Source organism: Solanum dulcamara, chromosome 9, assembly GCF_947179165.1.
Source record: "Solanum dulcamara chromosome 9, daSolDulc1.2, whole genome shotgun sequence".
In the NCBI taxonomy this organism is placed as follows: domain Eukaryota; kingdom Viridiplantae; phylum Streptophyta; class Magnoliopsida; order Solanales; family Solanaceae; genus Solanum; species Solanum dulcamara.
In genome coordinates this window covers 75443465-75469778 of record NC_077245.1, presented here as the reverse complement: position 1 = coordinate 75469778, position 26314 = coordinate 75443465, and the positions used below count along the sequence as shown (strand labels likewise).

General features: G+C 31.6%; 2 protein-coding genes across 4 annotated transcripts; both read right to left on the bottom strand.

The window, feature by feature from the left end:
• Positions 1–50: 50 nt before the first annotated feature.
• Positions 51–5638, bottom strand: LOC129904698 (aspartic proteinase 36-like). Of its 2 annotated transcripts, none has more exons than XM_055980276.1 (10): positions 5166–5638; positions 3676–3805; positions 3322–3569; positions 2997–3224; positions 1912–2074; positions 1662–1735; positions 1456–1552; positions 1105–1171; positions 666–737; positions 51–513 (listed from the first exon to the last, which is right to left on the bottom strand). In XM_055980276.1, the coding sequence occupies exons 1-10, from the start codon at positions 5408–5410 to the stop codon at positions 341–343; spliced, it is 1497 nt and encodes a 498-aa protein (XP_055836251.1). In that variant the 5' UTR covers positions 5411–5638; the 3' UTR covers positions 51–340. The 2 variants fall into 2 exon arrangements, with proteins under 2 accessions (XP_055836251.1, XP_055836250.1); XM_055980275.1 differs by having other exon boundaries at positions 3322–3572; positions 5166–5560.
• A 13998-nt stretch (positions 5639–19636) lies between these two features.
• On the bottom strand, positions 19637–25177 carry LOC129904315 (uncharacterized). 2 transcript variants are annotated; one of them, XM_055979872.1, is made up of 7 exons: positions 24971–25177; positions 23732–23772; positions 23175–23238; positions 22898–23086; positions 21307–21378; positions 20161–20339; positions 19637–20068 (listed from the first exon to the last, which is right to left on the bottom strand). In XM_055979872.1, exons 1-7 carry the CDS (start codon positions 25118–25120, stop codon positions 19945–19947), a joined length of 819 nt encoding a protein of 272 aa, XP_055835847.1. In that variant the 5' UTR covers positions 25121–25177; the 3' UTR covers positions 19637–19944. The 2 variants fall into 2 exon arrangements, with proteins under 2 accessions (XP_055835847.1, XP_055835848.1); XM_055979873.1 differs by having other exon boundaries at positions 23175–23243; positions 24971–25156.
• Positions 25178–26314: the final 1137 nt, after the last annotated feature.

Sequence of the window (26314 nt, the reverse complement as noted above, 5' to 3'; positions counted from 1 at the left end):
GGCAACACTTTGACATCAGCCAAACACTGATGGATGAAGAAAACTTATAATTGACCAGTGTTAACAAAATTTTCATTCAAAATCAAATGTAATTCTGTATGGGATAATATTGTTGTAATACAGATGTGTTGAAATCTACTTTACAAGAAATTTAACCACTACATGAGTATGCTATATGTGGAGCTAGGGCATTGTCTGAACAAACAACAAATCTAAGCCTCTACTACTATGAAAGAAATCTAAATCTTTTATCGACCGCGGTAAATAAATAACTATAGGACAGCGGGCTATACAAAAATGAGAAAGAATTTTAGCAGTTGACTTCCACAATACCAAACTGTTACAAGAATGAGTAAGTGCCAAAGACTAATGCTTGCAACACGAAAGTTAGAATGCCACTTAATAACAGCGTGTAAGGGTTGTTCCGCAATGAACTGTTACCGATCTGTCCTGCATTGACATACTCAGTTTTCCCTCTGCTTGTGGTAGCAGAAACATTAACAGCCTGCGAACCTGATATTTAAACACATTGGACAATGGAACGTGTCTTAGCTTAACTCGACAGCTGACTGAAGTTATACTTTAATATACCAGAGACGAAATAGTTCGCCTATGATGTGTTCTATTAACTTAGGTCAAAGATTGTATGGGTAAGTATGACTTACAATCGTAATTGGCCCATCCAATCCGTTGTCCAGCCAAATCGTAAACAATGATCTTGTCTTTTAGAACAAGGTCTGCACAGAAATATAAACATATGAATCAACAAAAAAGAGGACAAGAAGATTGCGTCCATCTAGAATGGTGCAATCATTAAAGTAAATGCTTTATTTGTAAAATGTGAAATCTGGAATACGAATTATGAGTCATGAAATGATAAAGAAATCACACAAAACATCTACCAGGTGAACTCGTTAACGTTTTTATGCACAGATTCTTCTGATGCTAAAGTTTTTTCTTTGATAGTCCTTTGAAATTACAGGACGTAAACGAATCTTCTAAATTAACCGCTTTACCTCAGCGAGCCGAAATCAATGAAAGAGATGGTGTAATGAGAAACCCAAAACGAGGGAGATAAAAATGAGATCAGATGCAGGGGATTACCTCCTAAAATTGTCAATCCTTGGCCCGTAATTTTCTGAAAGCCCATGCACCAGACAGCAGCACCACCCTACAAAAGCAAAAACTGTACTCAGTGCAAAACTATTTTAATGCGATAGATTACTTTTCACAACTAGATTGTGGGCATTAAAAGAATTAAATAACTTTAGCCACAGTGTGGTTGGTGAACATATTGCAATAGAATACGTTACAAAGTAATAGGTAGTGACATTTACTAATATCTCTCATTCTTCAAAATGAATAGCTAAACAACAATTGGAAGTAAAGCTTTGAGCAGGGTCAACATGCTTAACATATACCATCATTAACGAGTTTGGAGAAAATTTGACTTACAATGGAGTTTTGCTGTATAAGGTAATCCTCACCCCTTAATACCATTGTTGCACCACCGGCAAAGTTCAAACTCACCATGGGAAATATATCACCAACGCTGCGCAAAACAAAAAAAAAGTACTAGTCAAAATTTCAGTACAAACTAAACTAAAACCATCAGAAAGAAATGAGCTTGGAAGCTCCTAAGTTCAATTTTTTTAGAGAACCTGGAGGTGGTTAGATAACACTGGTTTCCCCTGGCAACAAGAGGGCGCACATTCTGTGAAACAGCCTGACTGACCTGCACGAGAAAAAATATTATGAGTTATAAGGAGCATTCACCATGATATAGTTGATAAGAGTACTGGTGAAAAGGATTCAAGTGATGTTTTTCCCAATATTAGTAGATGAACACAGTGAATGATCTAAATCTCAAGTGCAAACAAATCAGAAGATCTGTCGAATGATATAACTTACAGAATTAACAAAAATTTCATAAGCTTCTTCAGCAAGATATGCCAGAGTTGTTCCGGAATCAACTATGGTTCCCCTGTTGCTTGATGTTTCAAATACTTGTGGACTAATAGCCAATGTCTGCCCATTGAGAGCAATACTCTCAAGATTCAAGTTGTAATGTGGCCTGGTGAAAGAGAAAAAACGTAAGTCGGGATTTTTTATTTTTTTTTGAAACAGGTTAACATTAAGTCAGGATATTTATGAAAAAACACAGAGGCAGGTGACAAATGGTCGGTCCAATTCTTGTTTATACCCAACCACAAGGATAAAGTACACAACTCAGGTTGTCCATATTTTACTTTGGGGCAAAGAGAGGGAAAATCAAAGCTCTATTAGCATACACTTATACATTAAATATACCATCTGATCGCATTTTATTGGAAGCTCGATCAGTTCAAGAGTCCATATAGAGACAAAGGTTATAAATTCATCAGGAGCGAGGAGTGCATAGTTAGCTCCCTGGGAACAGATATTTGCATGATTAATGGGAAAACCAAAGCTCAAATTACTAAAGTCGTAGAAATAACAAACATATCCCCACCTAAATTGTCAAGCAAATTTTCTACTTCCCAGCATCAATTATTTAATTTTTACATCCCTATTTTGCCTTTGATGATATGTTCTTACTAGAATCGACATGGCTTATTGTAGACTCCAATAGGCACAAAAGCAAATACTTTTATACTAAGGGGATTTTTAGTAGTTCCGTGCCAAACAAATTGGGACAAAGTAATTTTAAAAAGTAACTTTTAGATCTCAAACTCAAAAACTTTACATATAAATCAAAGAAAAGAAACTTCACATAAAGATATCTGGGCAAGCAAACTTATTAGCCAAATGTGTAACTTTCCGTTGATTCTCTTTTTATTATCTTAAATGAGATCTGATTAAAGGACTACCAGGAATACCTTTACTATGCCCATATTTGGTGCAGATCAGATAGCTTTGCAAGAAATTTTCGGCAAAGGAAAATAGGAAACATGGTCACGAACTATCTAGAAAGATAAATGAAGTAATGCAAGCCCACCATGAAAGAGACAACATACTGTGATGGGACAAGTGGAGTGTAAACTAAATTTGGCTCCACAATCTGACCTAGCACCAAGATACCACCTCCGCCATTACTTCCTTTCAAGCAATGGGAGAACACATCTGGGGTCACTCCTTGGGAGGAAAGTTGTGCTATAACCGACAAGCCCTGCTGTCCAAATCCAAAGATCCCATCAATTGCTCTGTCGGGCTTAGTTAGGTCACCGGTCTGTGATGTGCTACATCTGTCTCATAAAATTCCAACAGCAATAAGGTTAAACACTGACACGTAGAGGAAGTAACATATGCTATCTCAAACTGTAAAAATGAATAATAGCTCACCCGAAAACAACAGGAGCAGACGAGTTTGCCGTCAAAGAATTCCCCACGATTGTATCAAAATGCATTAAATCTGCTACATAATAACCTGATGTCCCACTGCCATCACCATATTGGAACGTATAACCACACTGATTTCGAGTAGAACACCCAGAGTCAGAAGATTGTTCTCCAAGAGCACATCTTTGGTCTGAACATGAGATCGGTCGAGCTGTTGACGAGCTTGATGGATCAAAGAATTCTAACTGAATCTGCTATGAAAATCAAAATTTAATCAAGCGATATTCTTACAACTGTATGCTCGAAAAAACAAAATTCCCACAAACTCAAAATTTGCAGGAATATTAATATCCAAACCTGAAGTCCACTAGATGTCGGGCAACCATTACAAGATGCACAACTAACCCACAACACATCACTTCCAGTATCTATCTGTACATAGAATTCCTTTGGAGGGGAACCCAACTGAACTCTTGTAAAGTAAAGCCTGAAACAAAATCATATCCTCAACTAACATTCACTGCGATGGATACATAACTCGTAAATCAATCATAAAACTGCTAGAGAAAATGATTAATGCCATTACATCAGTAAAGTGACAAAAAACCAAGAAAGACAACGTAAAGAAGAATTCCAAGGCCACAAATCCACCTTAGTACATATTCAACCTACTGAGAAAAAAGGATAAAGTGCAAGTATTAATACAGTACTATGCTACTAATAAACCCAATAAATAATCAAAGAAACAAGCTTCACCAATAACCAATGCCACCAGTTCAAGACACTTCTTTTTTCCTTTCAATTCTTAAAAAAAAAAAAGAAAAAAAAAAAGAGAACTACCCGATTTCCAACGTAGATTTCTGACAAAGAAAGTATCCACTATTAACAAAACCATCAACAAAACAACTACTTCATTAGCTAAATTTCTTGAAACAGATCGTCAAAAACAGTTCTTGAAGCTAAAATACGATACCATCAATATTACGCGTCAAGACTTCTTTTCTTCTTAAATTCTTAAAAAAAGAAACAAAAAAGAGAGCTACCCAATTTACAACATAAACTTCTGACAAAGAAAGTAATATTCACTATTAACCAAATCATCAACAAATCAATTACTCCCTCCGTTTGTCTTACTTTCCTCTGTAGTCTGTTTAAAAGAATGTCTCTTTCTCTTTTTGATCACTCTCTAATTCTAACTTTCTACGTGACACGTTTAAAACCATAAAATTAAAGAACAATTTGGTACATGCTAAATATCTTTAGTTCAAAACCACAAGATTCAAAAATCTTTTTACTTTCTTAAATTCCATACCACAAGAAATAGCCTATGACAGAAATGCAAGGTAAGACTGCATATAATAGACCCTTGTAGTCGAGTCCTTCCCCGGACCCCCAACGCATTGCAGGAGCTTAGTGCACCAAACTTTTTTTTTTTAAAAAAAAACTCCATACCATGTCAAAACCAGACAAACGACAAACAAATTGAAACGGAGGAATACTTCATGAGCTAAATTTCATGAAACAGATCGTCAAGAACAGTTCTTGAAGCTAAAGTCATTATATCATCAATAATATGCAAATTAATAGCAAAAATACAATCCAAGACACTACGTTTTCCCTTAAATCTTTAAAAAAAGAACTACCCAATTTCAACAATAAATTTCTAACAAAGAAAGTATTCACTACTAACCAAATCATCAACAAAACAAATACTTCATTAGCTAAATTTCATGAAACAGAACAGTTGAAGCTAAAAAATTACATTATTATCAACAATATGCAAATAAATAAACACAAACTAGAGAAAAAATATATATGTATATATAAAAAAAATTAAAAAAAATTACCCAACAAGAAATGGATCATAAGTGCCTTCAACTGGAAAATCAACAACCCCATTAGGAAATTGCTGCAAGATTCTTCCATGTCTAACTCGGTCACGCGCTTTGAGTTGACTCAATTCAACTCCATGACTCGTCGGAAAAGCCCTTTCTAACTGCAACGTCATCGTCATTCCGCCTTCACCCACCACCTCCGCCATCGCCGGAGAAATTACACACAGAAACACCAAAAACACCACCGGTGACAACATACTCTACCTAATTTTAATCTCACCGACAGCTAAAAATATTATCTATAAATTGTTGAATCAACAGAAAAAAAATATTTTTTTTATGTATTATATATAAAAGAATGATTTTTTTAAAAAAATATTTTTGTATGAATAAAGAAGAACAAAGAGAAGAATAATAGAGGGAAAAAAAAAGTTCTCTGTTTTTGCTGCTTTTGAGAGAAAAAAGAAAAAGAAAAGAAAGATAACAGAAGTTTCCCAGATGGTTGAATTACTTATATATATAATATTTTAATACGTTATCTTATGTCGATACTAACGTATTCAATGTAATATCACATTGAATAACTCTATGAAATTACGTTATTATTTTCAAATATGATGAGTAATATACGAGGCATTTCTATTTTTCCTCAGACAAAATTTTAGATTTCACTGTTTAGCTTTCAAATTATATTTGACCATCCATAAATAAAATTTGGAAAAGATGAATATAATGTACATATATCTTATTACGGTCTTTTATGGGGATAGAAATATTATTTTTAATTAATTTTAATATATTATCTTATTTAATTATAATAATTTGTGTATTAACAAACTACCTAAATTGGACTTTTGAATAACCGCGTCCTCTGACTTTCATTGAAACTGATTGTTCACATTATGTTACATATTATATGAATGTAGAAGTAATAGTCTTAAATATAAGATAAGTTACTTATAATAATATATAAATATGTTACTTATAATAATATATAAATATGATTTAATAGTATATAAAGTACTTAAATTGATGTTGTACATAATTAAAACTTTTTATTATTTATTTATCAAGTGCATGTGAGTTATTATTATTTTTAATTATTATTCCGGTCCTTTATTCCTCTTGCGTTTGTTGGGGAAAGGCTTCATTTTGTGGGAGTAAATTAAATTATACTCTAAGAAATTTCTATATTATTTTTAATTACCTTGGGATCGTAGAGATTCTTATCTCTAGAAATTTATTCTTTTATTCCTTTGGATTAGTAGACATTATAATAATTAATAAATATATATTTTTTAACTCTAAACAATCAATAAAAGTAAAATAGCTGTAAACTACATCAACATGACTTCTTGTTTGCTTGAGCAGGAATATTTTGTTTTTTCTTATTAGAGATTTGTAAGGATGATCATTATGTTTATGCATTTTATTTTATTTTTGCATCTTGAGAATTAAATTAATATTGCTTTAACCATTTTACTTGTCATGTTTATTTTTTATACGCTCATTAAGAAAATAATAACTAACAAAATTATTCTTATTTATCTATAATTTCATTTAATATTATTATGGGTTCGAGCTGGGGAAGCAATTACTAATATTTACATTAGAATAAGTTATTGACTTATCAATATCACACTTTTTAAAGTGCATCTGAATTCTATTAACGCAGAATATTTTGTGCATCAGACTATCCTGAAAAAAAAAAGCTAAATTTATATCATATGTAAAATGAATAACGTGGATAAAGGAGGGATGTTACATGGGAGATGTTTGTAGGATATTGTTGAAAATTAATGCATTTTAATTAGGAATTTATTAGTATAAAAAATGTTATCTGTCCAACATAAAAATAATTAAAGTTAATACTCTTTTTTTTCTTGCTCCAAAGAGAAATATAATATCATTGTTCCACTAAATTGTCATATTGCATGAGCTGTTCCTTATTAAGGAATATAATTATAGTAATTATTTATTTATGAAACAACTCAAATGTGGAAATGTTGAGCTTGACAGCCATGATTAATCTATAATTATCTTTCACAATACTCTTAAGAAGAAGACAGTCAAAATGCTTTGTTTGTTTAATTTACACCATATACTAACCAATTTTTTTTATTTAAAAAAAAACTAGCTAGTATATGATAATAAAATAACATTAACATATAGGAGAAGAACAAATAATAAAACATACATAATAATTATGTAACAGTCCAATCCACTAGTAATATTAAAGAAAATTTCATATGACAGTCCTCTTGGAAATTCCCATTTAACCTATATTATTAAAGGAAATTTCTTTATTTTTAAAATATTATTTATGACATTTATATCATTTCTAAGTTAGAGATTTTTTTTTCCGTGTGTGTGATAAATTTGAACTAATTTTTCTAGTAAAAATACACCCTCCAATCTCCATTGTAGACTGTCTGATATAAATTCAAATTGATTCTTCATAACTTTTATTATTGACCTAAGTTTATACTCTAACACTCTTTTTCAGAATATTATCATATGATTCATGATCATGAGTTTATTAGCAATAGTAGCACAACTTTGAATACCTTCTTTGTTTTTATAAATTTAAATTATGATATTTTTTTCCACTTGTCAGAATCTTATCATTTTTAGTATAAAAATTGAATATCTTGATAAACTGTTGTAATATTCTAATCTCTTTAAGGTACTTTCAAACTTCTATGAAAATCTATCTACACCACCAATTTTTCTAATTCTCGTATTTTTTTTATGACATCACTTATCTTTGTCCCTCTAATTTTATGAATATAAATAAAGTTTCTACCGACTTCAGATATGTGAAAACTCAAAATATTATTTTCTTGATCCGAGCTGAACAAGAGAAACTAAAATTAAATAATTTTCAAAAAATATATATATTATAATATATTTTTTTCAAACAAACTAAAAGAAAGTTCTTTTGGTTTGTGCTTGAGGTTTTATAATTGTTTTTTTTAAAAAAATTAATTAATTAGTTAACATATGAAAGATGTGACTAAATGTTTTTTTTTTCTTCTTGTTGCTACTAGTGTATTGGACCACCTTTATTTAGTCTCATTGTGATTTGTGGGGGGGAAACCCTCCATGCTAAGGAAATTAAACTTTGATCTAAATGGTCAATTCAAAGCTCAAAAAAGTTTACTATAATTAAATAGAGTTCCATATTAACCAAAAAAAAAGAACTTTTCTTTAACATATTGTACTTTAAAGTGTTTTCAACCCAAGTTCAAATTTTGTTCTTGGTGTCTGACTACTTAGCTTTTTAATAAAACTAACTGCTCAATTATTTTCAAGTTTTAACTTTTTTCTAGCCACTTTATTTGGCTTTTTCTCAAAGAAGAAACAAAAAAATTAATAGCCACAAATCTCAATATACTTTTTCTACATTATCTTACATTACTTTTGCAATTGTGGGATTATATCCTCAAAGAAATAGTAGGATTTAAATTTTCTATGACTATTGTGCCCTTTGATAGCTTTGTAAAGTTATGGCAAATGGACGAATTAAATTGTATTTGAGCTAGATATCAGGCCAAATTTTAATCTCTTATAAAGAGCTGAGTTAATAAATGGATGAGGAGCAACTTTTAATTTATTATGAGCCCAAACGATGGATTCAATAAGTTCTTGTCAATAACCACGTCCGTCAATAATCAATTTAAATTTAAATGGATTTGGATGTATTATGACTTCATTGGCTAATTTTCCACTTCTTGTGACTACTATGCCCTTAGTAGCTTTGCAAGATTTTGCTATAATAATGGACTTATTTGTAATTTCGAAAACCAAATGCTCTTCCTTTTCTCGAGTTTCTTTTGCTTTGTGCTTTACAAAATGAGGGCTCTCTTTTTTAAGAGAACTAGTGGAGTAGGAGGACTACCCACTCAACTTATTTTTGAATTGGAGAATGATCACTTGCCCCCCTAAAGTTTAATTTCTTTGAAAAGTTCCAATTGAACATGAAATTTAGTAGATTTCATTCATATAGTCGTAAAAAAAAACTAGATAATTTTGACACGAGAGTGAAATAAAAATTTGATTCAATCTTATTATTAGAATATTCAGATTCGACTGAATATACTGTTTTCAAGAAGGAATCGCCATTACTAGTGGAAGTTAAACCTGACTATCTCTTCCTCTTGAAGTTTGAGAAAAGGAAGAAAAAGCAGTCAATCATAGTTTGAGACCTGTCTTATCTTATATCACTTGACAATCTACCTTGATTAGAAGTGGTGACATTTATGACAATGCAAAGCATAAAAATTTGAAGGGGAAATTTTACTCAAATAAAAGTTTGGGAACCAAAGTGTCAATAAAAATAACTCTTTTGATGACATAAAATTTGTTTCATATGATATAATATCCTTGGGAAATAAGAAAAAGCTAATGTTTTGGTGACAATAGTCATATTTGTGCTAGAGATGCATTAAATGAAAGGAGTGTTATAAAAAAAATTAATTTAGCAAATTAGTAAGAAGGAGAGATAGTAAAAGAAAGAGAGAGATCAAAGAGAATTTTAGTGCGTTATTTTTCTTCTGCGGAAGGCTATTTATAGCCTGAAGAATGAAGGGGATAAGGGAGAGGGTACAATTTTTCTTTTAAAGTGGGTAACACAAAATGGACATCCACTACTTTTACTTTTCATAACACTTCCCTTTGGATGTTCACGTGTAAAAGAAAAATTCTAGTGAAAGAACAGATATACATAGTTATCCTGAACACCTTTAGATGTTGTGCCTCGTTAAAACCTTTTAAAAAAAAATCCAGTGGGAAAAAACCGAATGAAGGAAAAATAGTGCACACATCTGGTAATACGCCTTGAGTGCTGCCTCATTAAAAACCTAACCAGGAAAACCAAGTGGGACAAAACCTTGATTAAGGGAAAAAGAGTACAACGCGTATTTTACTCCTCCTAATGAAAACATTATTTGATATTTTGGAGACGACGCATTCCAATCTTATATCTTAGTTTCTCAAAAGTTGATGTTGGTAATGCCTTTGTGAATAAATCTGCAAGATTATCACTCGAACGAACTTGTTGTACATCAATATCACCATTCTTTTGGAGATCATGTGTGAAGAATATTTTTTGTGAAATATGTTTCGTTCTGTCTCCTTTTATGAAGCCACCTTTCAATTAAGCTATGCACGCGACATTAACTTCGTATATAACTGTGGGTACTTTGACATCATTTTTCAGACCATATCTTTCTTTGATGATCTATATCATCGATATCAACCACACACTTCTCCACTTGCTTCATGAATTGTTATTATTTCAGAATAATTTGAAGAAGTAGCAACAATAGACTACTTTGTAGATCGCCATGATATAGCAGTTTCTCCGTATGTAAATAGATAGCATATCTAAGATCGAGTCTTATGTGGATCTAATAAATAACCTGCATCTACATAACCAATAAGGTTTGCACAGCCTTTGTTAGTATAAAACAAACTCATATCAATGGTACCCTTTAGGTATTGCAAAATATGTTTGATACCATTCCAATGTCTTCTCGTTGGGGATGAACTATATCTTGTCAGCAAATTAACAGAAAATGTTATATCAGTTCTGGTTGCGTTAGCAAGATACATAAGTGCACCAATAACATTGAGATATGATACTTCAGGACCAAGAAGTTTTTCATTCTCTTCTGGAGGTCGAAATGGATCTTTTTCCACTTCAAGTGATCGAACAACCATTGGAGTACTTAATGGATGTGCTTTATCCATGCAAAATTGTTTTAAGATTTTCTCAGTTTAGGCAGATTGGTGGACAAAGACCCCGTCTGCTAAATGTTTAATTTGCAGACCCAGACAAAGTTTTATCTTCCCAAGGTCTTTCATCCCAAATTCTTTTTTTAGGTATTCAATCGCCTTTTGGACCTCTTCAGGGGTTCCAATAAGATTTATGTCATCAACATAAACGATGAGTATAACAAGCTATGATTTTGTTTTCTTAATAAAAACACACGGACAAATGACATTATTTATATAAGAGCCCGTTTGGATTGGCTTAAAAAAAGTAACTTTTATGTATGAAGTGCTTTTAGAACTTTGAAGTGCTGAAAGTTATTTTTATAAATAAGCAGTTGAGTGTTTGGATAAAAGTGCTTATGATGTGAATTTTAGGATTAAAAGAATAAAAAAAGGTAGTTTGAGAATTTAGTTAAAATATAAGGGATATAAAAGTAATTTTCATGGTCAAAGAAAATGACTTTAAGCACTTTGAAAAAAAAAAGTTAGGAATCCTAACTTTTCATTTTTGACTGACTTTAAGAACTTTATGGCTTAAAGTCAGCATTAGGCAAACACGTCCAAAAGGTAAAATGGGGCTTTAAGTTGATTTTGACCAACTTAAAGTCAATCCAAACGGGCTCTAACTTTCATTTATCAAGTACTGACTAAGGCAATTATATCACATACGCCCTGATTGTTTCAGACCATATAATGATCTTTGCAATTTGATTGAGTACATCTACCGAGACTTAGTACATGCGTCAGACAATTTTAATCTTTCTAGAATTTAAATTTTATTATCAACTGAACCACAAAGGTTAGCTGTAACTACATCCATTAGATGTATTTCAAGATTTTTATGTAAAGTTAGAATGAAGAGATATCAAAAAGTTATTCCATCCATAACAGGTGAATATGTTTCTTCATAAGTTGACCCCGGGTCTTTGAGAGAATTCTTGTGCAACAAGACGTGTCTTGTATCTTACAATTTTATTTCTCTCATTTCATTTTTTCACAAAAACTCATTTATAGCCAACTGGGTTTACACCTTCAGGGGTTTGGACTGCAGGTCCAAAAACCTCACGCTTAACAAGTGAGTCTAATTCTGATTGAATTGCCTTTTGTCATTCTGGCCAATTATATCTACGTCGATATTCTTCGACGGATTTAGGCTCAAGACTTTCACCATCTTGTATGAGGTTAATTGTAATATTATATGTAAAAATATTATCAATCGTGATTTTTGTTCGATCTAAATTTATCTCATCACAGATAGAACTTATTGAAAGTTCTTCATTCACTTGAGTCTCGGATTCATTGATTTCTTCAAGAATATCAGGATTACTCAAATATTGAACTTTTTCAGGAGGTTCTTTTGTAGTATCATCTTTATTATTCCCCACTCTTCTTTTTCTAGGATTTTTATCCTTTGAACCCAATGGTCTACCACGCTTCAGGTGTGTTTGGGATTCAGAAGCTATGATATTAGTAGATGGTCCTTTTGGGACATCAATCCGGATAGGCATATTCACTATAGGGTTTTGTGACTTAGTTATCCGTTTCAAATCAGTTAATGCATCTAACATTTGATTTGCTATTTTCTGTAAATGGATGATCTTCTAAACCTCCTACTCTGATGTGTGGGGACGTGGATCAAAATGAGATAGTGATGAAATAATCCACGCAATTTCTCTTTTGAGATCCTTTTTCTCTCCCCCTAATTGCGAGAATATTGTTTCATTAAATCGATAATCTGCAAATCGAGCAGTAAATAAGTCTCATGTCAACAGTTTAAGGTAGCGAATTATGGAGGGTGAGAAACCCAACATATATGCCTAACCTTCATTGAGGACCCATCTTTGTATGTTGTGAGAGTGCTACAGGTACGTATACTGCACAATCAAAAATTTATAGATGGTCTGTATTTGACTCATGACCTAATACTAATTGCGATAGAGAGCATTTATCATAATTTATCGGTCTGAGACGTATAAGTGTTGCTGCATGTAAGATAGCATGACCCAAACAGTAATCGGCAATTTTGTTTTCACAAGTAGTGGTCTTGCTATTAATTGTAGGCGCTTAATAAATGAATTTGCAAGGCCATTTTGAGTATGAACATGATTAACAAGATGGTCATTTTTTATCCTAAATGATAAGCAATAATTATCAAAAACTTGGGATGTAAATTCTGCAGCATTATCAAGGCAAATAGCCTTAATTGGATAATCTGAGAATTGCGCCCTTAATCTTATTATTTGTGCCAATAACTTCACAAACGCCAGGTTGCGAGATGATAAGAGGAACACATGAGACCATCTTGATGATGCATCTATTAGGACCATAAAATATCTAAACAATCCACTAGGTGGATTAATAGGTCCACATATATCCCTATGTATACGCTCTAAAAAGCTAGGAGATTCGGTGCCAACCTTCAGAGTTGATGGTCTGGCAATTAATTTGCCTTGATAACAAGCAGCACATGAAAGTTCATCATTCGTAAGAATCTTTAGATTCTTTAATGGATGTCTAGTTGAATTTTCAAGAATTTATCTCATCATTATTGATCTAGGATGACCTATCTGATCATGATATAACACAAATATATTTAGATTAGTAAACTTCTGGTTTACGATTAAATGTACTTCAATTGCACTAATTTTTGCATAACATAGGCCAGACGATAAAGTTGATAATTTTTTTAAAAACATATTTATGGCTTGAGACACTCTTAGTTATACCAATGTATTCAATATTCATTTCGTTTAGTGTCTCAACATGATATCCATTTCTGCAGATATCTTTAAAACTTAATAAGTTTCTACGGAATTTAGAAGAGAACAATGCATCTTCTATAACAATCTTTGGCCCTTTAAGCAAAAATATAGTAGCACTTTCGGAGCCTTTAATCATTTTTGAATTACTAGAAATTATAGTAACATTTGCTTTTCTTCTAAGCAAGTTGAAAAAATATTTTTCGTCTTTAAAAATGGCATGAGTTGTTACACTATTAATTACACAAATATCCTCGTGATTGATTATTGATCCAAAAGAAATTTGAGGCATATCCATATTTTCTTCAAAAAGAAATAAGATGAACGTTATAATTAAAACATGACTCATTATATAAATTTTATTTATTTACATGGATTAGAAAAATATAAAATATTATTTAGTACAAAAAGGAAAATTATTTAAATATTATCAAGTTTATTTTTTGCCATCTTCAAGAATGTCTGATATAGTTGAATCAGACGTTTTGATGACCGACAGGTCCGTGACCAGTGTCCCATACCTCCACATCTATGACATATACTTTCTGAATTTTTCTTTGGTATAACTTCTGGCTTTTCACTCTTCTTTTTATATTGCTGATCATTTCTTAGTGTTAGCTGAGCATCATGATTATAATTTCTTCTTTGATCACGATCACGATCACGACTGGGGCCATGACTTATTTTTCGTTGGTTATAGTTTGTCTGATTCACTTCAGGGAATGACAAAGAACCAACGGACTGACTATCATAATTTTTCATTAACAGTTCGTTGTGGTGTTCAGCAATAAGAAGGTGAGAAAGTAATTCAGAATATTTTTTAAAATTCTTTTCGCGATATTGCTACTGCAGGAGCATATTCGCGGGTGGAAATGTGGAGTATGCTTTTTCAAGTTTGTCTTGCTTAGTAATTTCTTCTCCGTATAAATTTAACTGTGCTATAATTCTAAACAAGATATAATTATATTCAGTTATATTTTTAAAATTCATTAGTCTCAGATTGAACCAATCATGACGTGCCTGTGGAAGAATGACTAACTTCAGGTGATCATATCTTTCTTTTAGATTCTTTCACAGTTTAAGAGTCTTTTAATGTGAGGTACTGTAATTTTAACCTATCGTCAAGATGGTGTCAGAGAAATATCATGGCTTTGGCACGGTCTTGATTAGATGTCATATTGTCATCTTTGATAGTGTCTGCCAGACCCATCAATTCTAGGTGTATTTTGGTATCTAGTGCCCATGATGAGTAACCTTTTCCAAATATATCAAGAGCAACAAATTCAAGTTTAGAGATATTAGACATTTTAATAAAGTAAAATTTTTATCCTTTTGTTACCGTTTTAAAATAGCTCAATGTGATGGAGGCTCGTGCTGATAACTTGTTATAAAATAAACTAACTTAACAAATTAATAAGAAGAAAAAATAGTAAAAGAAAAAGAGATATCAGAGAGAATTTTAGTGTGTTATTTTTCTTCCGCGTAAGGCTATTTATAGGCATAAAAATGGAGGGGATAAAGGAGAGGGTACAATTTTCTTGTAAAGTGGATCCACAAGATTGGACATCCACTACTTTTACTTTTCATAACAAGGCTTAGCTATTTATCTATCTAAAGATGATTGAAGATCTATTGCATCTAAAAAGTATTTTTCAAAAAAGAAAACAATATGATTAAATGAAGTTTTTTATATATAGAAAATGTGATAACACTCAAATCAACTTACATTAATAAGTTTACTAGTTAATAGTTTCAATATTATTAGACCAAATTACTTCAACCCTTGCTATATTATCTCTTTAATATATTAATTAGTCAAAATTCTCTTACAAAGAAAAGAAAAGTAAAATAAAACAAATAAAAAGAGAAGAAATTACCTTCTAGAATTCAAAAGTATATACATTAAACAATATAATATAATAGATTATTAGTATAATTTAACTTGTTATAATAAATTACCTATTATTTATCTTAAGTTACGTTACTAATCAATAATATATATTATTAAATAAAAGTATTTATAATTATTTCTTAAATAACATAATATTATATTATTTTTATTCCATTTATACATATAATTTAAAATCTAAATTCTAATTCATGACGACTTTGCATTTTCAACACGCAGCTGCATAGTTTGTTTCTTTACATAAAAACAAATTTAATAGGTGAAAAGACTCACGTATGTAATGACATAATTCAATTAGGTCAACATATACCCCCGTACAATAATATCTAATTCACTTAAGATTAGAGATGAAAAAGACATACAACTGGGAACGGTTCCGCGAAATATACGACTCATGCTCTTTTAGATTTTTTAAATTTAATAGATGGTGTAGCTATCGAAATCAACGTAGTCAATTATGTATTTCCTAGAAGTTGGTTATCTACCTCTTATTTTGTTGTAGGATTCTTCTTCTTTGCATTTCATTCGTGGCATGCAGGAAAGGCTCATGCAGCTGCAACATGATTTAATTTATACATATTAAACAGATTTCTTAAGATACATATAAAATTTGAATTAAAATTATTAGATCCGACACTGCTTAAAGATCACATCATCAAAGGTTATAATATAGTGATAACTTTTAAGTACTCTTTTATCTTTAATTAAAGTTTTCGATTTGACACCAAAGTATAAAATCGCTTTTAAGAATCCGCTCTTTACCTCCAAAATTGATTTTTTCATATCAAAGACTAATTCAACTTGGTCCAAAGCGTAACCACCTTTGACAATGCTTGCTTGACCTCTCAAAATTAAATTTTTCCGCATAAATTCTAATTAATTCAACCTTCGATCAAGTTGATATCAAACATCGAATACCCAAAAAAAAAAAGAAATTTCACTTAAAGTCTTGTCCTGTACTTTTTTAGGGGTGAAGAAACAAAAAAGAAAATTTGGAAGATAGCATAATTAGGATTAATGAGAGAGACACATAGGATATTTTGAAAATACAATAAAAAAAATGACAGAGCTATAGGGACATAGAATAATTGAGAAAGAACTCTACTACCTAACAAATAATATAGTCATTGGAACTATACTATAAAATTTAAATGTAAGAAGGTCCCAATTTATTTTTGAAATTTTGCAAAATAGTTTAGATTTGTTCTCCGTTAATAGCTGACATTAGATCTACTCCTGTCAATACATATTTTACTTTGAATTTCTATAAACTTCTTTAAATATTGTGTCACACCTCAAAAAATTATTTATTTTGAAATGAAAAAAATACAAATTAATATTATATAGTTCGTAAATAGGTATATAGGTGTACGAATCCTGAAAAAAATTAAATTGAAGTTGCTTATTAGTTTGCGAACGAATTCAGGGCCAACTCATTTGATGGATAAGGTGGAAGGTAAGGTTAGAAAATATGAATAACAATTAATCTTATAAATTTTATTAATCATAAGACTTTAAATAACTATAGAAATAAACTATTTTTTTATTTTTAATTAAATATCTCGGGTTTAAATTCTAAATATAGAGTCGCTTTTGATAAAAAATATTTTTTCCTTCAATATAAAATCTTTTGGTATAAATTTAAATTAATTGAATCTCAGGATGGATATTGAATGAATTTTTTTTTTAGAAAAAGGGAAATAGTGTTTTGCTCATCTTGACTTTTTCTAAGTTGAAGAAAAATGACAAATGTTGAAAAGAAATCTGTCTGTGAATGACATGATGAGTCCCACGAACGTTGCATGTTTGTTCAACAACACTCTCTTTGAATAAAGAAAGAGACAATTTATTTACATGTAACGATGAAATTAGAATTTTTAATTTGTGAATTTTGAATCACATTTTTTTAAAAATTTATTAAGTTCTGAATAAAATATTTATATATATTAAACAAATTTTATAAAAAAAAATGTAAGATTTGAAGTGAAATTATTGAATTTTATCGAACATATATAACTGTAACGATACTCTCTCCTCTGTATATATGTACTCTATCTAGAGATATTAATAGTATATAGGAAGCTTCCTATTGAATTTCAAGAAGAGAGAGTCCAAAAACTTTAGTTGGACAATGAAAATTACAATTGAAATTGACTAGAATTAAGTAGCTGCAAAAAAAACAAAAAAATACAAGGTCATATAGAACCAAAAATCCAAAACAAGTTGGATTTTGGTTAATATAACAATTATACTCATACTCTCTCTGGGTTTCAATTTATATAATCGTGTTTGACTAAGCATATTTTGATTATCACATTATTTGTTATTATTACGGTTTCATTTTCATGGCCATACTATGTAATGCTTCCTCTAGTATTAATTTTGTCTTTCTTTCTTTGGTATGTTTTTGATATATTTTACCTGAATTAGACTTTTGAAAACTTCTCTATTTTCATGAAGTACGGATAAAATTTGCGCATTCATTTAATATTAAGAATCTTAAAAGGTTGAATTAGATTTTAAATTTTATAAGAAGAAATTATATTCAAATCAATTAGAGATAACCTTTTATAACAAATACAACTGTACAAGTATGAGATATTACGTAGAGAACACGTTAAATGACCCTATTATAGCTGGTAAAATCACATTAATAATATAAAATTTGTTTACAATAATAGTGTATAAAGTAATTAATTAATAGAAAAAACCCAAACGTTAATTTAGAACTGTAGATAGGTAAAAATAATATTATACATTTGTATTATATGTTAAATCATATTAACTTCTTTATATATTTATAATTTATTTATATTTTGATTTTCGTTAGCAAAAATCCTCATTTTGAACTATTGCTTTGCACGTCTATGCGCTTAGCTGTGTAGTACTTCCTTTGTTCAAATTAACACTCGCTCAACTAATTTATCACAAAATAATTGTTATTTTTAAAAAATATAATAATAAAATTGATAATTATTTTCAATAATATCTTTAACTTAATAAAATATACATTATCTTCCTTTTTTAATGAGCATAAAAATGATTAAAGCGACAATTAAAATGATATGAAGAGTTTGGCCTTGTTTTTTTTTTGTGGGTGTGTAGCAATAGAGTTGGTAGATTACTTTGATTGGCGACAATTAAAATGATATGAAGAGTTTGGCCTTGTTTTTTTTTTGTGGGTGTGTAGCAATAGAGTTGGTAGATTACTTTGATTGTTAAAAACCTTTGTTAGGTGAAAGTTAGATGTAGTGGTACATCAGTGATCATCCTAATTTTGGTTTCTCAAATAATTAATTTTTATTTGTTTTCTTTTAACATAAGTAAGGTCAACAAATTAAGAGGTTGAAGTTTGATCTATCTGGAACGTATAGGTCTAAAAATTACTAATTCTTTAGTATGTTGCACTTTTTATGTAACATAGGTGAGTCCTAATAGATATTTGAACCGATAGTCTATCAAAAATAGTCTTTCTATCTTCAGATGAAAGTTTTAAAGTTTAACCGCCTCAAAATCATTTTCAAACCATCAAGTCTGAAGTTGAAATCGTGAGTCTGTTTCTACTGGGAAAAAGCTTTAAAAGATTGGTGGTGAACTTTACTTGGAACAATTACGGCCGAAATCCAAAAGGGTGTAATGTGGGCAGCCTATGTAGACACAGGCTCCTTGCTTACAACAAGATTTATAGTGAGAATCAACTAAAGCTTATTCAGGATTGATTTTTCTTACCCGAGAGTCTTATCAAACTCTCTGTTTATTGTTGGCACGACACATGTAGTAGTAATTGAAAGAGCTGATACGACATGATCACAATTATAAGCTTCTCATTTAGTTTTGGAATTTAGGGACTAAGCCTGTTGAAGAACTGTGATGATTCATCTTAGTCTTAGTATGTCGGGTATACCTTTCGTAAAGCATTACTGCCTAATTCCATGACTCGAACCTGTAACCAATATCGTTGATGCAACGCCTACTATGTGGTCAACTATCAGTCTATCACTAGTAGTCTCATCCAATAAAACCAACCAGAGGAGAAATATTTAACATTCTTCTATCAGAAAATGCAAAAAATTAATATATGATTTTTCATGGAAGCCATTATTGCTAGTCCTATGCTACACTGAAGAAAGTGCTTACAACATCTATGTTTCATGGCTCACAGCCAATTCAGCTCAAGGAACTTGTCCAGAAGGTAGAATCACCAAAAATGTATATAATTTTAGGAAAACTAAAACGATTCCGAAAACAGAACGAGGTACAGAATAAGCACAAACATGGAACATTTATGAAGGAACCTGAAAATCCACTTCACAAAAAAGCCCCTCCATATGCCGGTTGATTTTTCTTACTTCGATTCCTCATCCAGGAGAAAAGACGTACAGGAGAGAAGCGATGACAACTCTTCTTCTGTTGCCAATCCAGTACCTTGCCATCGTATTCTACCAAATTTATCGACCAAGAACATGTACCTGTAAATTTGATACAGAACGGAAAACACTTGTAACTCAATTCTTCTGCTTAGTTAATAAGGAAACTGAAAGGTACCGTTAACACTTCATACCCAGTCAGAAGGTTCAGTATTTTAAGCTCTTTCCGGAAATAGTAATGGTCACCAAATGAATAAACAATCTGTCTATGCAGTACATCCTTGCTTTCATGAGGGTTAGATTTCCTCATCATCCGAAGTAGCAGTTTCTTTACAGGACTGAGTGTCAAAAACCACGAATCTATCAAGGAGATCTGCAAACAAATTAAAGATTCATATATTCAAGGTCTACTCTATTATGAAAACCAGAAATACAGGCATCACTGCATTTTACATGCATCTGTTCCTTAAAAAAGGGTGTTTATATAGTTTATTCCTAACCACTTCTTTTTTCATTCAAGAAGTGTGAAATATCCCCAAGGTTTGTCATAGAGAAATTAAAAGCATGCTGTAGAAGAGAACCTCTTCCTTCAGCATAGGACATCTGTCTCATACTATCTACAGGAACTTGCTTCTCTAGATTCCAATTATTTTTTATCAGTTCATATTTGCTGTTGACTTCAACAACAACATAACCAGTGTAATCCCACAAGTGGGGCCTGGGGAGGGTAAGATGTACGCAGACCTTACCCCTACCTTCGTGGGGACAGATAGGCTATTCTGATAAACCCTCGGCTCAAAAGATAAGTTATTTAGAGAAGGGTTGCAAGAAGGAAAAATAGCGATAAAATATCAAGTTAAAAAACAAAATGAAGCAACAGATAGTAGTTGTGACTTCAACACTTAACTAATTTCCAGAAGAATGCATAGCAGTTAGAAACATGTTTCCTCATGTAATGTCACTACACTTCACGACAGTATCATAATTTTGAGAATGTCACTGTTACACAAAAGAACCATAGCTTTGAGTGTGAAATTAAGAGTCATTTAGCTCAATTACTATTAACTCTAAGAACATCCCAAACCCATATAAGGAAAAAGAATTATTTGAAATTCAAATCCTATGAAGTTTTAAATCCTCGACGAATCCCCAACAATCAAAAAGTAACTTAAGAGAGGAAGGGTATGGTATGAGAAACATTTTAAATAAGAGGAAGGTGTAAAAACCACCAGAGACTTGAGTCTACAGGCTATGTTCTATAGTTGTATAAAGGCCTAAAACAGGTCCGATATGTAAGAGACATGCATGAAGAAGTGACATTCTTTCATCTAAGAGGATACCTCATAGAGTTGAACCCTTTTGGAATCTTTGAATGTATCCAGAAATGGCTTACTCCAAGAATCTATCATTGCCTGCCAAAAGTGGTCAAAACTTCAGTACTATCTGAAGATATACTGAAATAGTTGTTGTTTATACAGCAAGTGTTAAACCAACATGCATTATCTTAAGATAAGCATGGGACAAGGTAGTTTTTACTATTTTTCGCCCACAAATGCTGCATCAGAAACTTCTATTTTTAAAATCTAAGCTTTAATTTCATATATATTAAAGATTAAAGTAAAGCATACGTGAGATTATAGTTAAGCAGTTGTAGTCTCAACTCTCAACAATTTAGTTAAATGTGTAGCAACAAAGTGAAATCTACTCATGTTTCCTACAAAGACATGCATGAGCCCACATTGCCCTTTTCTTTTGGTAGAAACGTTAAAAAAATCCTGCCAATAACTCATATTTGGTAAAACTTCGAAATTATCAACCTACTTATAGGTGCTTATTTCGTAATATATCTACTTGAGGTATGAAACTGAAAATGATTCTAGTAGCACTAGTGTTGATCAGTGTTATCAAAGGCGCACTTAAAATGCGCTTAAGCCCTAAAGCAAGGCTCAATACGTGTTGAGCGCAGGGGGGGACCCACATGGTGTCCAGAGGGTTCATCCGAACCCTCTTCGTTAAAAAATTACACTATATATATAAGATAGATTTTTTAATTTATGAGTATATATTTAACATTGAACCCCGTGAGCATAAGCCAAGGGACTAGCTCAGTGGCAAAGGGGTTTCAATATTTCGCCTTAGCTTGTCTTAGCTCGCGGGTTCGAATCCAAATAAGCACATTTTTTTTCTAATTTTAGGTAATAAAATGTTGAACCCAATTCATAAAATTCCTGGTTCCACCACTGGCTGAGCTAGAGTGCTTCACCTCGCTTAATGTGCACTTCAGTGTGTCATCAAAGTTTAAGGCATACTTTTCCTTGCTCATGAACCTCTTCTAAAGAGACAACACTAAAAAATTGATATTTCACTTTATCGTAATTATTTTTCAATTTCTTTGTTTATATATTTGTCAGTCATGCTTATAAATTATTAGTCTTGGACTAAACATATATATTGTATTTTTTCTCCCTTTGCACCTTTTTTCATTAAAGCCCACACTTTATTTGCGTTTTGCGCTTAAGGCCCCCAACGAACCTTAGAGCTTCTTTTAGCTTTTTGCTTTTGATAATACTGGTGTTGATAGCATTAATTTTGATCAACTTTAAATCATTTTTACAGTTAATGCAAACGAACGACCAACAACCGTAAGACAGCCAATGAAAACTCCCCATCATTTGATAAACCACTGATAAATATCCTAAGCTCCGAGGAATGTTAAAGTCCTTTGGACTTTGTAGCTGTCCAAGATGATGCCTCTGTTAAGACATCATATTGTTACAAACTAATTAGGGAGACCAAATGACTTCTTCCTGTGCAGATACAGGTTCTTTCATAGACAGGCATGCTGAAAAAGTAAAGATAATCAGCTAACCGAAAACACAAAGATCACCTTTACTTCACCCGAAACCAGCAATCAATTAGAGTTACTCTAACCTGTGAGCTTGCGCGGAATGAAAGACACATCAATGACGCCTTTGATGCTTCTAATTTATTTGCCTCAACACCATTAGCAGTGGATGTGATGGGAAGCTTAAGGTTTGAACCATCTGAGAGATTCACTTCCAATGCAGGAAACTTCACCGCCGTCATTGCTGGAATGATAATCTTATTTGCAGTTCCAATCTATTTTCCGCCAGTTCCATAATGGATACAGCAAAAATGTCAACAAAACTGAAAAAGCAACAGCTAAGGTAGTGATTTTTTGTTATACCTTACCACCATGTTGCTTCAACTCATTTATATCAGCAAAGTAACCCCGGTTCATCTCATCTTTACTGCCCTAAAGCACATAATATACATAAAATAAACTTCAGAGTCCATTTGATGTAGGCTTAACGAGACAATAAGAGCCCGTTTGGATGGGCTTAAAAAAAAGTAACTTTTATGTATGAAGTGCTTTTAGAACTTTAAAGTGCTGAAAGTTATTTTTATAAATAAGCAGTTGAGTGTTTGGATAAAAGTGCTTAAATGAGGAAAATTATGTGAATTTTAGGGTTAAAAGAATAAAAAGGGTAGTTTGGAAATTTAGTTAAAATATAAGGAATATAAAAGTAATTTCTATGGTCAAAGAAAATGACTTTAAGCACTTAGAAAAAAAAAAGTTAGGAATCCTAACTTTTCATTTTTGACTGACTTTAAGAACTTTCTGCTTAAAGTTAGCATTAGGCAAACACGTCCAAATGCTGAAAATGGGCTTTAAGTTGGTTTTGACCAACTTAAAGCCAATCCAAACGGGCTCTAAATTGAAAAGGAAAAAAGAAGACTTACATCCGAGCACGCTCTTTCGCAATTGCCTCCTTGTTTCCTAGCTGTAATCAAATGAATCTTCAATACTCAATACAAGACAAAATTCCACTGTACTCCTACTGTCTAATAATAGTTATTCTTTTCACTTCAAAAGAAAGTAATCTCTGAAGAAGAATGCATTATCCAATGGGAAGAGATGCAAATTTTATGACTTCTCATATAGTTTTTAATATTTGGAAAGTCGAAAAGGGAGAAATATTAGACAGCCTTTGAATCCCAATTAAGCAGGAATGAATCCACAACCAATTAGACATATGAATTCCCATCCACCAAAAAGTTGAAATACAGTACCATAATTTTACATTTCATAATTTGGATATAATTTTGCTAGGTATTTCAAATTCTACTAGAAAAAGAAAAGTTGAATTTGAAATGATGCTTCAAGTAGTATTTCTTCAAGTGAATTAATGATTTCAATCAGAAATCTTCCACTTGCGTAGGCTATTTTCTGAATTGAAGTTCATGTTCAAACACAACTTCAGCTTCCAAATATTGTAAGCTTATTCTTCAGATTGCTAGTTCTTGACATCATGAAACAACGAGAAACAATACAATCTATCTAAACATTATATTCATCAAAATAAAATCATACAATACAATATAATACAATATACTAATACTTTTCTTATATAACTGTGGTATCTGAGCCAGCTTGCCAGCTTGCACACAGTGGCGCACTCGGGAATTTTACGAAGAGCGTTAAAAAAAATTAAACACGCTAATCAGAAAGAAAATGTGCTTATTCGGATTCGAACTCGCAAGCTGAGATAAGCTAAGGTGAAATATTGAACCCCATTTGACAGTGAGCTGGTCTTTTGGCTTATGCTAGGTGTTAAATGTTAAATATATACACATAAATTAAAAAATTTATCATATATACAGTGTAATTTTTTAACGAAAGAGTTTCGGATGAACCCTTGAACTTGCCTTGGTCCGCCCCTGCTTGCACCACCTCAACTAATTCCACTAAGCACCTAAAAAAATCACCTAGTTTTTTTGACAATTGAACCTGACACCTCATAGTTCTCGACCCAGTTCATTATCCACAAGGCCGCATCCCCGGGTGCCAATACAACATGATACATTCATGAAACAATACTTAACAATCATTAAAACAAGCTATAACTAAATTTACAGATTTTTGTATATTAATTTAGCAATAGAGAGAACTCAAAAAAAAAAAAGTTTTACTGAACGAACCTGGTAAATATCGAGGAAGCGTTTGGAAGTCCATCGACATGGATTCTGTAAAGCTATTAGAGAAATCAATTTCTCTTCTCCATAGAAATTTTTCCTTGAATTGAAAATTGCAGGCGTTACAGCTGAGCTAAATCTCTTAAGCTTCAACATTTTCAATGGCGATTTTTTTCTTCTTCTGTGCTTCTTCAATAGGTTACAGGGAATGGGGAAATGGGGAAGACTGAGGAAGTAACGAGGAAACGGGTCAGTTTTGTGGGCTTTCTATCATACGGGCCAGGCCCAAGTTAGAGAACTCTCAAAAATCCAAATATTTAGGGCCTAGTAGCCCAAAACAATAGTTTAATTCACAGAACCCACTAGCCAATCGACAGTCTGAACTGAAAATATGTTAGTGGTTAATCAACAATGGATTTTTGATTTAACGATTTCGATAATGGTTTAAGTTTTTTTATCGGTTTATTGATTCTATAACTGTTTGAGATTTTTTTTCTTAATGGGTTAACTGATAACTCGATAATAAATTAATAAATTATGATCATATCCTTTGATATATGAAGTTCTTCACTTAGGATTTAGTTTCATATTTTTACTTTTCACCGTCTCAAACTATTAGTTATTTTATATATTTTCAGTGTTTACTTCTGAGTAAGATGCAATCTGCCAATTACTTATGTACGTGGTTCATTTAATTTGTCACTTTGTTTCTAAGTGCTTTTTATTAAAAATTTTATTTTTATGAAATTGTAACAGTTAAACGAAATTAAATCGATAACAGAAAATTAATATCTTAACGATTCTATAATAATTTGATTAGCATGTCTACAAATGGATAACTAATATATATGTGTGTGTGTATATATATAAGATTTTGGTCTATCCAATTCAAGTTCCAGGCGGTTAAGACTACATCCAACAAGGTTGGGCTCTTCATCCCGAATCAAAAATGAAAGGAATTGATGGTGAAAAAAATAAATCATATTTCTCATCAATTGAAAAATGACTTTCTTAATAGAAGTATAGAAAACAAGTTCATAAGGAACATTTCAAGTTAATCCGGCCCTAATCCACCCATTCCTGGCCCAAACTCCTCACCCCTTCCACCCCCATATTATTTTGCTAGATTACGCGTATAATTATTTTAAGGATTATATTTATTTGTTTACTAAATTGAAAATAAGTAAGAGATCCACTTGTTTTCCAAAAAACATATATTTTTTTAAAAAAATAATTTTCATAGAAAATATTTTCCTCCGTACCAAACACACCCTTAGTTGCATCCATTTTTATTTTGTTGGAGTAGTTGAACGATTAGTAAAGTTATTATCATGTGACCATGAAATCTCA

Coding starts and splice junctions, on each gene's coding strand:
- LOC129904698 (XM_055980275.1), bottom strand. CDS start 5,410: ATGTTGTCACCGGTGGTGTTTTTGGTGTTTCTGTGTGTAATTTCTCCG. Junction 1,736..1,911: donor ATGAAATTTTTGTTAATTCT/GTAAGTTATATC, acceptor TTTCTCGTGCAG/GTCAGTCAGGCTGTTTCACA. Junction 514..665: donor TGGATGGGCCAATTACGATT/GTAAGTCATACT, acceptor TTTAAATATCAG/GTTCGCAGGCTGTTAATGTT.
- LOC129904315 (XM_055979872.1), bottom strand. CDS start 25,120: ATGTTGAAGCTTAAGAGATTTAGCTCAGCTGTAACGCCTGCAATTTTC. Junction 23,087..23,174: donor TGAAGCAACATGGTGGTAAG/GTATAACAAAAA, acceptor GGCGGAAAATAG/ATTGGAACTGCAAATAAGAT. Junction 20,340..21,306: donor AAAGGGTTCAACTCTATGAG/GTATCCTCTTAG, acceptor ATTTGTTTGCAG/ATCTCCTTGATAGATTCGTG.